At 45.3% G+C, this 13,415-nt stretch overlaps 1 protein-coding gene across 5 annotated transcripts in view; it reads left to right on the top strand.

Annotated features, from left to right (window-relative positions):
• CRTAC1 (cartilage acidic protein 1) overlaps nucleotides 1-13,415 on the top strand; it is a 399,993-nt gene that overhangs the window by 220,904 nt on the left and 165,674 nt on the right. For all 5 annotated transcript variants that reach the window (XM_029610137.1, XM_029610138.1, XM_029610134.1 and 2 more), the window contains one exon: nucleotides 12,470-12,626. In XM_029610137.1, the coding sequence (XP_029465997.1) occupies nucleotides 12,470-12,626 (157 nt within the window). The remainder of the gene's footprint in view (nucleotides 1-12,469; nucleotides 12,627-13,415) is intronic.

Consider the following 13,415-nt stretch of genomic DNA (forward strand, 5'->3'; position numbering starts at 1 on the left):
GAAGATCTAGGCTGATCCCAGGCTGAGCCCAGTGCCACCACTCAAGGTGACACCAACACCACCACTCAAGGTGACACCAACACTCCAAAGTGAAAAAAAATAGATGTAAGTCTATGTGTGATCCCTGGACCTTGCCCCTATCATGTTATAGGGAAAGGTCAGGCTGGTGCCATTTTGAAAAAATGGCGCCAATTGGTCACAGGGCTAGAGGGTGCCCAGAGCTCTATATCTGAATCAGCTGCAATTTTTGAAGGTTTGAGGGTGTGGGAGGGAGGTCTGGGGGGGGGGGGGGGGGTAAGCTTAGGGATGGGTTCCCACTAACAACTAATTAATTTTTTGTGATGGTTTGGAAGAGGAGGTAAGGGGGGCACTGTACCCCCAATGATTTGGGAGTATTATGGGGTGGGAGGGGTGGGGCTGTCTTTGACTTCATGTCTTTGGGAAGGGGTGAGGGGGGTTCTCTTTATTGAGGACAGGGGTGGGGGTGGGGCTGTCACCACATGTGGACTTACATCTATTTTTTCTATTTGTGGTGTTGGGGCCACCACAAGTGGCAGCCCCGGGTTGAGCCTGGGGTCAGCCCTGACCCTCGCTCAACTTCTTTTCGTGGCCAATTTTTCTGCGATTGGCCCTCTAAGACAATGGTAGTCCCTTGAAGCTGGGGCCACCATCGCACCTAAAGGGCCACTAGCCACATTGTTTTGTCCCGCTTTGTCTGGCCGCAAGACAAAACAAAGCGCCATACAACCTCAGTATTTTTTCGGGGAAAGGGCCTATTATCGCAGTGACACCCTTTGTGTTAGTGGGAACCCTCCCGAGAGAAAACATCGTGGCTTAGTGACTCTAGGCCTATGTTTCTGAAAAGTCGTCAGACTGATAGCATTGGAAACAGAAGCCTTTGATTTATCCAGGGAAACATTACCGTGATACAGAAGGCTTCCCCACACTGCCCTGCCACTGTACTTGAGCCCTGTATGAGAGGGACCACGTTTAATCTAAGTTTCACAACTATTAGATATTTAATTTGATGTTATGTCCTATATACCACATTCTTTACCCATAGTTGCAATCCTGTTATCATTAAGTCAAATCTGCATACAATATTTTGCCTGAGGAGAGTGTAAACAGGCACTGCTTGGTTAATCAACTGCTGCTTAGTGCTTACTGACTTTACTGGTCAGTCTTTTGTAGTTTGATAATTCGTAAATATTTAAATGGGAGATGGAAGATAATAGTGAAAGGAGAAAATGACTACCCCTTGAGATCTTCAAATATATGGTCCTCGTGCATTGCTTGCCACCATTTTTAGAAGCGACAACTCTGGATCGTGCATATGGAAAGTGTTTGATTTTCTAATAGTATTGATGGCAGTGATATCTCAAGTACTATTGACATATTATGTCTTACAATAGTAATAAATTGATTTTACAAAAGTAGCATGTCATATCCACATAGAGCCAATATGATTTCAGCAAATTGAACACATTCAAAAGTGGGGCTGATGCAAGTTTACAGGCTGTTACTTAGAATGGATAACTGCCTACCAAAATGTTTAAGGTGAATTTTCAAATCTTGTGCACACAAAAATCAGTTTATATGCATGGAAATAGCATAAATTTGCATATATGCTATCTTATAAACATCAAAATACTTGAATAAGTAAAGGTCCATGATGCCCTATGATTGTGGTGGATTAGTGGGGAGAGGGTGGATGCATAGTTTATTCACTCACTCACTCACTCACTCACACACACACACACACACACACACACACACACACACACACACACACACGCGCAAAGGCTCTCTCACATTCACCGGCTCTGTCTCCCTCATACACACACAGGCTCTCTCTCCCTCATACACTCACACTCACTGATTATCTCTCCCTCACACACACAGGTTCATTCACACTCATTGGCTGACTCCCACTCTATCACACACAGGTTCGCTTAAACTTAGTGGCTGGCTTTCCCTCTCTCTCACACAGACTCACACTCACTGGCTTTCATTCCCTTTCTCACACGCACTGGCTCTCGCTCTCACTCTCTCATACACAGGATCTCTCACACTCACTGGCAATCTCTCCTTCACTCTTCCTCTCTCTCACACACACACACTCACTGGCACTCTCTCCCACCCACCCACACACACACACAAACACACAAGCTCTCTCTCTCTCTCATTGGCACTCTTACACTCAGGGCCTCTGTTTCAGCATACTGATGGCCTTTAGTTGTGGGCAATGGGGGAGAAGGGAGATGCTGACAGTCCCGCTGGGTATTTACTTGTGTATCATTTGCAAGAGGGGATCTACTAGCAGCCGAAGAAGGAGACTCTGGGCACGGGCTACTTGCTGCAGCAGGGAAAGGGGGAACATGTGGTAATTTTCCTGTGTAGTGTAGCACTACAGTAGGCTGTGGAGTTAAACCACAGCTCCTTCAGGCTACTTTAGGAGATGTGGGTGTCAACATAGCTGTGCACTGGACTGGAGGCTCAAAATCTGGATATTTTCCTAGTATTTTAGCCCTCCATCTGGCTTCTGAAGACTGCCTTAAAATTCTGTATTGTCCATATAAAATCCAGACAGTTGGAAACACTACTTCTTCCGCTGCTGGTGGGTTGGCCTCCACTGGCTGCTATGGCATCTCTTCATCTTCAATCTCCAGTGGGTTGGGCTGCATTGGATGCTGTGGCTTTTCTTCTTTGACTGCTGGCAGGTTGGGCTCTGCTGGTGGCTATGGCCTCTCTTCTTTGGCTTCTGGTGATTTAGACTCTGCCTGTGGCCACATTCTTTCTTTGGTCGCCAGTAGGTTGGGTTCTGTTGGCAGCTGTGGCATCTCTTCTTCTGCAGCAGCCAGTGGGTTGGACTCCATCTGTGGTCCCATGGTGCCTCTTTTTTGTCTGCCAGCTGGTTGGGCTCCACCAGTAGCTCCGTAGTCCCTCTCTTCTTCTTTGGCTACTGGCGGGTTGGGTGCCACCACTGACTTCAGCACTGGGTGTCTTCTTACACATAGGCTGCTGTGTGTAGGGCTGCTACCCCCTCTGGACTGCCAACCAGTGCAAGTGCACTGCTTGCATATTGGATTCCATTGGCCCTGTCTGGCCATTCTAGTGGTTTCTGCAGGGACTGATGATGCTGAGGATTGAGGTACGGCAGGTTCTCAAGAGATGGAGGGAGCCGTGGTAGCAGGAATTGCCCAGGTGAATATTAGAGGCCTGAAAGATTCAATTTTTGCAATACTTGAAAATAAGCTGGCCCCCAAAGTTAGAGATGTTGCAGATATTTACAGGATCCAAAGCTTCGCCTTGGTTTCCCTCCAATAAGACTTCTGGAACCATCAATATTTCTTTATATCCGGCTTTGGTAGCAGCAGGTAACGAGGAGTCTGCATTGGGAGTAAAAGCTGTGGAAACCTCCAGTGTTTCATTTCCAGGGGAGTTCAGAGTTAGTCTTACTTTAGGAGCTGCTGCATTTGAGATGGGTGTTGGCCTAATGCCTAGTAAAATTACACTTGAAACTCTTTGCTTTGCAGTGTATGATTTAAACATGTCTTTGTTACCTGATTTACAAAACCTTAAAGGGAAATTTGAAATTTTGGAAGGCTATGAGTGGTTCAACAAAAATCTGTTCAAAGGCTGTGCGTATGGCACTGAATATCCCATGTAAGCTGGATAAGTCTTATCTGGCTAACAGGCCGATACAGTACAGTGCGCTCCGGAGCGCACTGTTAGCCTGCTCTTGGATGCGCGTTTTCCCTTACCCCTTATTCAGTAAGGGGAGGAAAACGCGCGTCAAACCCGCGGCACCTAATAGCGCCCTCAACATGCAAATGCATGTTGATGGCCCTGTTAGGTATGCGCGCGGGATACAGAAAGTAAAATGTGCAGCCAAGCCGCACGTTTTACTTTCAGAAATTAGCGCCGTCCCAAAGGTAGGCGCTAATTTCTTCCGGCACCGGGAAAGTGCACAGAAAAGCAGTAAAAACTGCTTTTCTGTGCACCCTCCGACTTAATATCATGGCAATATTAAGTCGGAGGTCCCGAAGGGTAAAAAAAGTTAAAAAAAAAAAAAAAAAAAAGTGAATTCGGCCTGCGGCTGTCAGGTGAAAACCGGACGCTCAATTTTGCCTGCGTCCGGTTTCCGAGTCCGAGGCTGTCAGCGGGCTCGAGAACCGACGCTGGCAAAATTGAGCGTCGGCTGTCAAACCCGCTGACAGCCGCCACTCTGGGCTAAAAAGAGGCGCTATGGACGCGCTAGTGTCCCTAGCGCCTCCTTTTTCCCGTTTCTACCGTACCACCTAATTTGAAAACTGAATCGCGCGCACCGGCGAGGGGCCGGTGTGCGCGCCGGGAGAGCGGTTGTTCGTCCGCTCTCCCGCAGACTTTAGTGAATCGGCCTGTTACATAGCATATATATACCTAGGAGTCTGTTACTCAAAGACTCGACGCAAAGGAGCCCTACAATGAGCAGAGCTTGCCTATTACTAAACTAAGAGATCCATATTCAGCCATAGGCAGTCCAGGTAATTTATCTGGATAAACTTATCCAGATTACTTGAACCAAATATTCAGTGGCCTGGCTCCATTGGTGCATATATCCAGCTAAACAAATTCATTTAGATAAGCTTTTGCAGGATAATTTTAGGACTGCTCTGCAGCCAAGGCTTCTGCAAGGGTGGTAGGCACCTCCCACCGCCAGCACTGGGGGCATTCACCCTCCACCAATCACACCTTCCACATGCACACTCACATTTAAAAAAAATTGCATTTATAATAGATTTTGCATGAAAAAGGACAAAGTACGTTCTTTTGAGGTAAAAATATTACTTACTTATATTTATTTTTATGTATTTATTTAAGAGTTTTTTTATATACCGTCATTAAGTAATTCACCATCATAACGGTTTACAGATGGGCACCTATAACAAAGTAAAATATCGTTCATAAATAACATGGGTGGTGCCATTAGGATTCGGTAACATAAGAGTTTATATTTACGTGCAATGTTATGATGCCAACCAGAAACCTCTGCGAAGAAGAAATTGGAACCCATATAGCATTAGGTCTTTGGTAATGTTTGGATGTGGGCTTGGTCCTCAAAGCCAAGAGTAAATGGCATTACAATTACAATGTAGTAAATCTTAAATATCAAAACCGCACTAACTGCCAGCACTGAAACAGTAACAATCTTAGTCATGGAAAGGCAACACTGCAAATCTTACAACAGGTCCTAAAACTTCAAAGTACTTCCCATAAAAATCCTGGGGGAATTCCCATCCAGTGCCGCTGTGCAGAATGTGCACAGAATTTGGCAGATCCTGGTGTGCCACGAGCGGAGGCCACCCTGGTCACGGCAACGAAGGAGCAGGCTCAGCATGAGTGGAGGCCATCCTGCTCGCAACACGCCTGAGCCTGCTTCATCTTCACCACGAGCGGGCTGGGCTCCGCTCACAGCACGCCAGAAAGTCCTGCTCCTTCACCGCAAGCAGGACGTCCTCCGCTCGTGGCACACCAAGGCCTGTTCCAGGCCTCTGTGAGAGTGAGTCTGTGTGTGAGTGTAGGTGTGTAGAATGCAATCCTGGGGGGTGAGAGAGAGAGCCTGTGTGAGGGTGCATGGGTGTGAGTACCAGGGAGAGGGAGCCTATGTGAGGAGATTGTGAAGAAGTTTGTATATGTGTGAGAGATTAGGAGCTGGTATGTATGAGAGGGTGCTTGTTTGTGAGAGAGAGAATACTATGTGAGGGTGGGTGTATGTGTAAGAGAGCCTGTGTGAAGGGATGTATGTGTGAGAGGGAGCCTATATGTAGGAGGGGTGAGCGAGAGGGAGCCTATTTGTAGGAGGGGTGAGCGAGAGAGAACCTATGTGTAGGGGGTGAGCGAGGGAGACAGTGTGCAGGGGTGTGTGAGAGAGACATTGGTAGCCTGTGTGAGGATTTATGTGTGAGAGAGAGGAAGCCTGTGTGGGTGTGTGCACGAGAGAGATGGAGCCTGTATAAGTATGTGTGTGCGTGAGAGAAAGGGAGTCTTTATGAGGGGATGTGTGCGCGAGAGAGACAGAAAGGGGGAGTCTGTATGAGGGAGAGTGTGTGTGTGTGTGTGCGCATGAGAGAGAGAGAGGGAGCTTGTATGAGGGGGTATGTATGTGCACCAGAGAGAAGGAGCATGTGTGTGTGTGAGAGAGAGAGAGGGGCAGAGGGAGCCTGTGTGAGGGGCAATGCTGAGAGAGGGGTCAAACACTGGGAGTGGAGATAGAGTGGAAGGGATTGAGCCTAGAGGGGCAGAGGAGAGATGGTGGCAGGTGGAGGAGTTGAAGCCTGAGAGGGTATAGTGAAAAGAGACTGGCCAGGGGAGTAGGGAGAGAGGGTGGAAGTCACTCTTACAGTGAACTTTTAGGGAAATTCTGCTCAAAATATTTAAAACATTACATCTTTAAGTAATAACTTTTTTCTGTATTACATTTTAAATTAATTACTTAGACTGTAATGTATATTGTGTACTTTTGACCAAACGTATGCAGAATTTTAAGAATTTGTGGACAGAATTTTAAATTTTTTTGCACAGAATTACCCCAGGAGTACTATAAGGAAAATAGAACAAGCCAGGCTGCTATGCACCCCTACACAGGGACAACATGCTAGCAGAATACCTCACCTCAATTATATATGCAGAAAATAGGCAGCCCTTCACCTAATACAGAATAAAGAGTCCATAAAATATAAATAGGTCTAATTTGGGTGTCCCTTATACATCTGGTTTTAATATTATACGCTGACATCTGCAACCCCTTGAGCTTGAATAGCTTTCCCAAAATTTAATTTGGAAGCTCTGTCTTCAACAGCCAGTATTTTATTTTGCGCTGAAATCTCATCAGGTCCATTTCTACCCTGGCCTCCAATGGGAGACTATATTATAATTTGGGAACAGACATGGAAAAGGACAGGTTTTGAAGTCTTACATGACTTAAGCTTTTAATTGAAGGAAGTTGCAAATGAAAGTGTATAACCCTCAGTGGGCATTTCCAGGAAGTCCTATTCTGCAAACGAGAAGGTCCTTGTCCTCAAAGGATCTTAAATGCGAAGACCAAGATTTTAAATTTACATCTCAATCTGACATGCAGTCAGTGTAATTTCACCAGTAACAGGGCTGCTGATTCTCGCCTAGACTGGCCCAGGACTTTAGCCTAGCAGCCATGTTTTGGACTATTTGGAGATTCCGAATTAAATTACCAGGGAGCCCCAGTATACAAGATTGCAATAGTCAATGACTGCTATAACTAGTGCATAAACCATTGCCTTCAATGCCTTTAAATTTAAACATTTTTCAGTTGTCGCACCAATCTCAATCTGCTACATGCAGAACGCAAAACTGAATTAATTTGGCTTTCCATGGACTACTCTGAATTCAGCATTACTCCAAGTAGTGTCTCCGAGTGATTTTACATCAGTGCCGGCAGTAATTAACTGTCCTTCAAACTCAACTTGAAACATATCCTGTCCACTGCCCACATATATTATCTCTGTCTTGCCTGCATTCACTACTAAAGAATTATCACCCAACCAATTACTCAGTTTTCAAGCAGTCACTGAGTAGAGAGAGAATCCGTTGAGGATCCTTACCCAATGGAACAACAATTTGCACATTGTCTACGTAAATAAATGGAATAAAGCCAAAAGAACGTATGAGTGAGGTAGATATTAAACAGGAGCGGGAATAAAGAAGAACTTTGGGGCCCACCCCACTGTACCGGACGTGGCAAAGAATAATGACCCTGAAAAAAACACCACTTGACTCCCATCTGCAAAAAAACTACTAATCCACTTCAAAACTGAACCCCCTATTCCCTAAGACTGGCAGAAAGGGATTAAAATTTCATGGTCCACCAAGTGAAATGCAGTAGACAGATCGGGAAATACTAGCAAAACATCTGTCCCCATATCTAAATAAGGCAGAACAGAGTCAAACAAATCTACCATAATTGTCTCCATATTGCCACCTTTACGAAAACTGGCCTGAACTGAACCCAGAAATCAAAAAGTCAGAAAATGTTTCCAATAACAATAAGATATTTCAAAACAGCAGACACATCAAATAAAACCCAATAATTAAAACTAATAAGGATAAACTAATTACCCTCTCTTCATACCTGGGAGGTCTTGATTTCCAGATTCCCTGAGATTACCAGGGATTAGAGATGGCTGGGGCAGTACTGCACATACTTTCTTCTCTTTTACCCACAGACACATTCTCTTTCATGCATGTACTTTCAATTGCAAACACATGCTTGCTCTCAATCACATACACATGCTCTCTCCACACAGGCTTTCAATCACACACATACATGCTTTTTCACTCACTTCCTCTTCCTCAAGCACATGAGGCAACAGCAGTCTCTTCCTCCTTCTGCCCCCATGCTTTGCTCTCTCATGCCAGGTGTCTTCCTGTTGTCTTCTACTGTGTCGGGAGTGGGATAAGCTCTTCCCACAGCCCTCTCTCATTTCTATCTTTGGAAGCCCTCCCAGACCTCTTTCCTTTCTGTCTTCAGCTGCAGTGGGATGGGTTCCATCCACAGCCTTCTTATCTTGTCTTTAATTGTCTTCACTGGAGCTTACCTATACCAGCCCACGTTCCTCTCAGGTTGAGCCTTTGGGTGCCAGGGCTGGCAGGTCTTAGGTGGGCCTCGAGGTAGAACAATGAAGGCAAGCAGTTCAGCTCAGAGACAGCAGCCAGCAGGTGGTGTAGAGTTATCCTGGACTGGTCCCAGTACAGGAACTCAAGCACCAAGGAACGGAGTTTGACTGAAGGTGCTTGAGCAGAGAGGCCGAAGCCTTAGGAGTCCAAGTCCAGAGGATAGGGACAGAGGCATCACTGTCCGATTCAGATGAATGCTGGCGGCAATGAGAAGCTGTAGTAAGTAACATAGAACTCTGGACACAGAGTCTGTAGCATAGTCGTTTGTAGCAAGAGTCAGGGCACGGAGAAGACAGGTGTAGTCAGACATAGCTGTAGTCAAGGCACGGAGAAGGCAGGCGTGGTCGGACGTAGCAGTGGTCAAGGCATGGAGAAGGCAAGGTGTGGTCAGATGTAGCAGTGGTTGGGCTTGAAGAAGGCAGGCAAGGCGAGGTCAGACATAGCAGTGGGCGGGCTTGGAGAAGGCAGGCAAGGTGTGGTCAGACGTAGCAGTGCTTGGGCTTGGAGAAGGCAGGCAAGATCGGACATAGCAGAGGTTGGCACCAGGAGGTCAGTCAAAGTACAAGCAAGACGAACGAAGACACAGGAACAGGAAGACACTCTGAACTCTGAAACACGGAGGCAACGAGTACTCAGAACCAAACAAGGAACCGAGAAGATCTGTTGCAAAGGCAAAGCTTCTGTGCAAGCCTTGAGCTTTTATACGCTGAAGGATCTGATGTCAGCATCCGGGTCCGCAGCCAGATTCCCGCCGCGGGCCCTTTAAAGGTTCTACTGATGCGTGAGCATACGCTTAGGGAGAGGCACGGCACTGCTGGCGGCATCTCTCCGCGAATGGAAGCACCCTGGCTGGAAGTCCTGGGAGGCGGAGCAGGACTGGAGGTGCTGGCATGGGCCCGAGGTCGGAGCCGGTGGCCCGCTGTCGCGAGCGACGGAGAGCTGGAGCCTGGGGGTTGCTTGGAAAGGTGAGAGGGCCGCACCGCGGAGCTGCTGCGGGCGGCGAGTGTAACATAATCTTTCCTGAAGTATCACTGAAGTACAAAATATTTCATTTTGGTCATTATAGTGCACACAAAAGTACAAAATGATTTTAGCGCATACTAAAAGTATTTAGTGAATGCTAAAACTAATTAGCTTGCACTAAAATGACAAAGGAAAAACAAATGAGATGAATAGGGAAAAAAAGCATTTCCATACACACCCTAAAAGGTGAATTTTTAAAGCCCGACATGTTGAAATTAGGGATGCATGAATACGTGGGGGTTGGTGCGCACCGAGCGGATTTGAAAAGCCACTTGGATATGCGTGTACTTGCTGCTGGGCGCACAAACGAAATTTCCCATAAAGGGGTGGGGTGAGGGCATGGTCTGGGAGGAGCAGGGTTGTTCCTGAAATTTAACTTGAAATTACCATGTAAAAACCTACCTGCACAGGCATTCGCTAGGGTCCCCTGCTGCGTAACTTTACTTCTGCTACGGTTGACGTGTAAGTTGTAGCACAAAAAATTCTAGGCAGATCAACGGGGTTTTAAAGGTCGGGGTTAACGTGAGAAAGGAGGCTAGTAAACCAGGGGGTTTGGAAGTCCTATCCCTTACGTTAGCGAACTGGGGGAACTGGTAATGGCATTGGCTCACGTGTCTTTTAAAGTCTCCCCACTTAGCGATAGAAGCGGCCTTTGCGTGCATAGGTGTGAGACTACTTACACACACGCATGCGCGCGCAATTTTATGATATGAAATGGCTGTGTCCCTGGGCTGACAAACGTGCACACATGTTATGCCCACGCACCGGTTTAAGTTGCCATCCCTGTGTGGTCGATATTAACCATGATGTTACTGGGGGGGGGGGGGGGGAGGCAGGGGAGTCTTATATGTTGAGTCACTTGTCAGAATGTCAGATGGCAACAGGGTTTGAAAATACTGCTTTTTTAAAGTAGGAAACAAGGAATAATTTAAATATTCTAGGCTTAAAACAGGGCTCGTTTTGTGTTTCAAATGGGAAATTAGAAAACAAAGCCAATGTAATTTCCCTGCTTTTAAAATGACGGCACATCCGTAGACCACACGCAAGCCAGAATACATAATATCCGAAACGCAGTTTCACTATTCAGGTGCAAAAAGCCTCGATGAGTCAAGTGCGCCCGCAATACTGAAAGGCCAGTGATGCCGGGAATGAAGGAGTCAAGGGAGAAAGGATCCAGTTGTACAAGGCTAATCCCTAAATCGCCAGAACTTGTTTCTAAAACAAACAAAATTGGTTTAGGCTAAAACCTTTCTGTTACCTTTAAAAATGCAGCAAGATTTCTTCTGTTTCTGTCGAAGATCCCTGATTTTGTATGGTGATTGTTTCTTTTCTATGATGGCTTAGTTGGTTTCTGGATCAGGTTCGATAGGAATGGTTGTTCTTGCCCTTCCATTTATTGTCTTTCTGTTAATAGGAGGTGACATTGTATGCTTCTTTTATTGCAGTCTGAATTGAACATGTTATATCGTTTGTATTTCTACAGAAATTGTTTTCTTGGCTTCTGGCTATTTGTTTATCTGATTTATATTCCACCTTGCAGACCCTTCAAATCAGATTACATTCAGGTACTGTGGGTATTTCCCTGTCCTTGGAGGGCTCACAATTTGTTTGCACTTGAGGCAATGGGGGTGGAAGCATCTTGCCCAAGGTCACATTTATTTATGTATTTATTTTATAAATTTCTGTACCACAAATCAAGTTTACTAAGTGGTTTACAAGGTACCATCCATAAATCACACAGCAATAACAATAAGAACATACCATAGAATAAACACCAAAGTAAAACCAATGAAAAACATCCACTTCTTAAAAGGAGAAATAAAACAAATATCATAACAACCCCTCATTACATTGTGCCAGTAGGTAAATCAAAAAGCCGCTAACTCGCAAGGTCAACCATATTACATCACGCATTGAAAGCATGCTGGAATAAATGTGCCTTTAACATTTAGCAAAATTTCACTGAGTGCTCTTCCTCTATTACTCCTGGCAGTGCATTCCACAAAACTGGTCCTTGAACACACAAAAGCCGTTCTCAACACTCCTCAATCTAATCGACTTAAGGAACACCCATCAAATTCTGGAAAGCAGGTCTCAAGTTACACGTAGGCTGATAAATTTTAGGTGCTGCATTAAAAGTGGAGGGTACCAATCCATTAAGGCCTTTAAATCCCAACAATAAAATCTTAAATTTCACTCTCCAAACGACTGGCAACAAGTGTGATTTAACCAGTACTGGGCTTATGTTTTGCTATAGGATTTGAACCTTATCTTACTGTGGCTTACAGTCTGCTTCTCTAACCAGTAGGCTAGTCCTCCACTCCGTTAGACTACCCTCTTATAGGCTGATGCAATATCTGTGTGGGGAAAATGGGTGCTCATGACTGAGTGCCCGCTTTCCTAACATGCGCCGATCGACCTCTCCGGGGCACCCAATTTAATATTTAAATCGGCTGCCGCGGTAAAAAGGAGGCGCATGGGGAACTTGAGCGCCTCCTGGCCAGCGGGAGTCCAGGAGAGGTGGCTGTCAGTGGGTTAGGAAAACAGATGCTCAGTTGTACAAGCTTCCCTAACCTGTGCCTGCCTCTGGGGCAGGCGTTAATTTTGGAGAGCTCGGCTGAGCGCACTGTATTGCATCGGCCTGTTGGTGTTGAAGGAACATAAATTCAGCATTCTGGAGAGTACATTTTATACATCTCCTTCTGCTGCCTATCTTTCCTCATATGTGTGCCCTCTTATTATATCTTATATACAGGGCTCGGGAAAGTACTCCATATATATTGCTAACTATGCCAATGGCAATGTGGGTCCACACATCTTGATTGAAATGGATGAGACTATGAGCGATGTGTCTCAAGGGATCCTGGCGCTATCTGACGTTGCAGCGGAAGCTGGAGTAAACAAATATACAGGTATGACAAGGTGTTTTGGGTAAAAAGGGCAATGCCAATACTGTGCAAAGCTTTTCTAGAAGTGAAAAGCATGTTTCCTAAATAATAAGCCTAAGAAGTCTTCTCAATAAATTGCCATTTATTTTCTATCTAAATGTCTTCCCCATTCTTTACTTACCATATTCTAATGATTATAGGAAATGCTTCCTAATGAAATCAGCCTGAAAGGCAGTGCAGAGACCCTTGCTGCTTTTTTTTCTTATAATATCCAGTTTTGTTTCCTCCAACACAGCCATTCTCGGTGGCAGTTGTTTTTGTCTGTCCCATGATTTTTTTTTTACTGTGCTTTACTTTTATTTTCATGCTTGATATTCCACTTCATATAGGCAACCTGAAGTAGATTATAATAAGTATTAAATTGTGAGACAATAAAACAAAGTGTACAACAAAACCCCCCCAAAAAAACAATACTGCAATCATACAATACAATGAAAATTTAAAAAGTCTGTTCCAATTTTTATTGGCGTGAGGGGAGAGAGAAAATGGCTCAAATGAAAATGATCTGTCATAATTTAATGTGCTTCTGGGAGCTTGGAGAGGCCATGTATTGGGCAAATCTTTGCCATCCTCTCCTATGCGCTTGCCTGTCCATCTGATTTCCCTGTTTACAGCTTTTCTCTGATTGACCACACCTCTCTCCCTGCAGCAAATCAAGTCAGTGATGGTGATATTGGTGCTTTGTGTCCTGAAGCTAATGAGCAATGTTTCTGGTAGACTGGAGTGCCAAACACTTTTGGGGCGGTCTGCATT

The sequence above is a fragment of the Rhinatrema bivittatum genome, chromosome 7, assembly GCF_901001135.1.
Source record: "Rhinatrema bivittatum chromosome 7, aRhiBiv1.1, whole genome shotgun sequence".
Taxonomy (NCBI): domain Eukaryota; kingdom Metazoa; phylum Chordata; class Amphibia; order Gymnophiona; family Rhinatrematidae; genus Rhinatrema; species Rhinatrema bivittatum.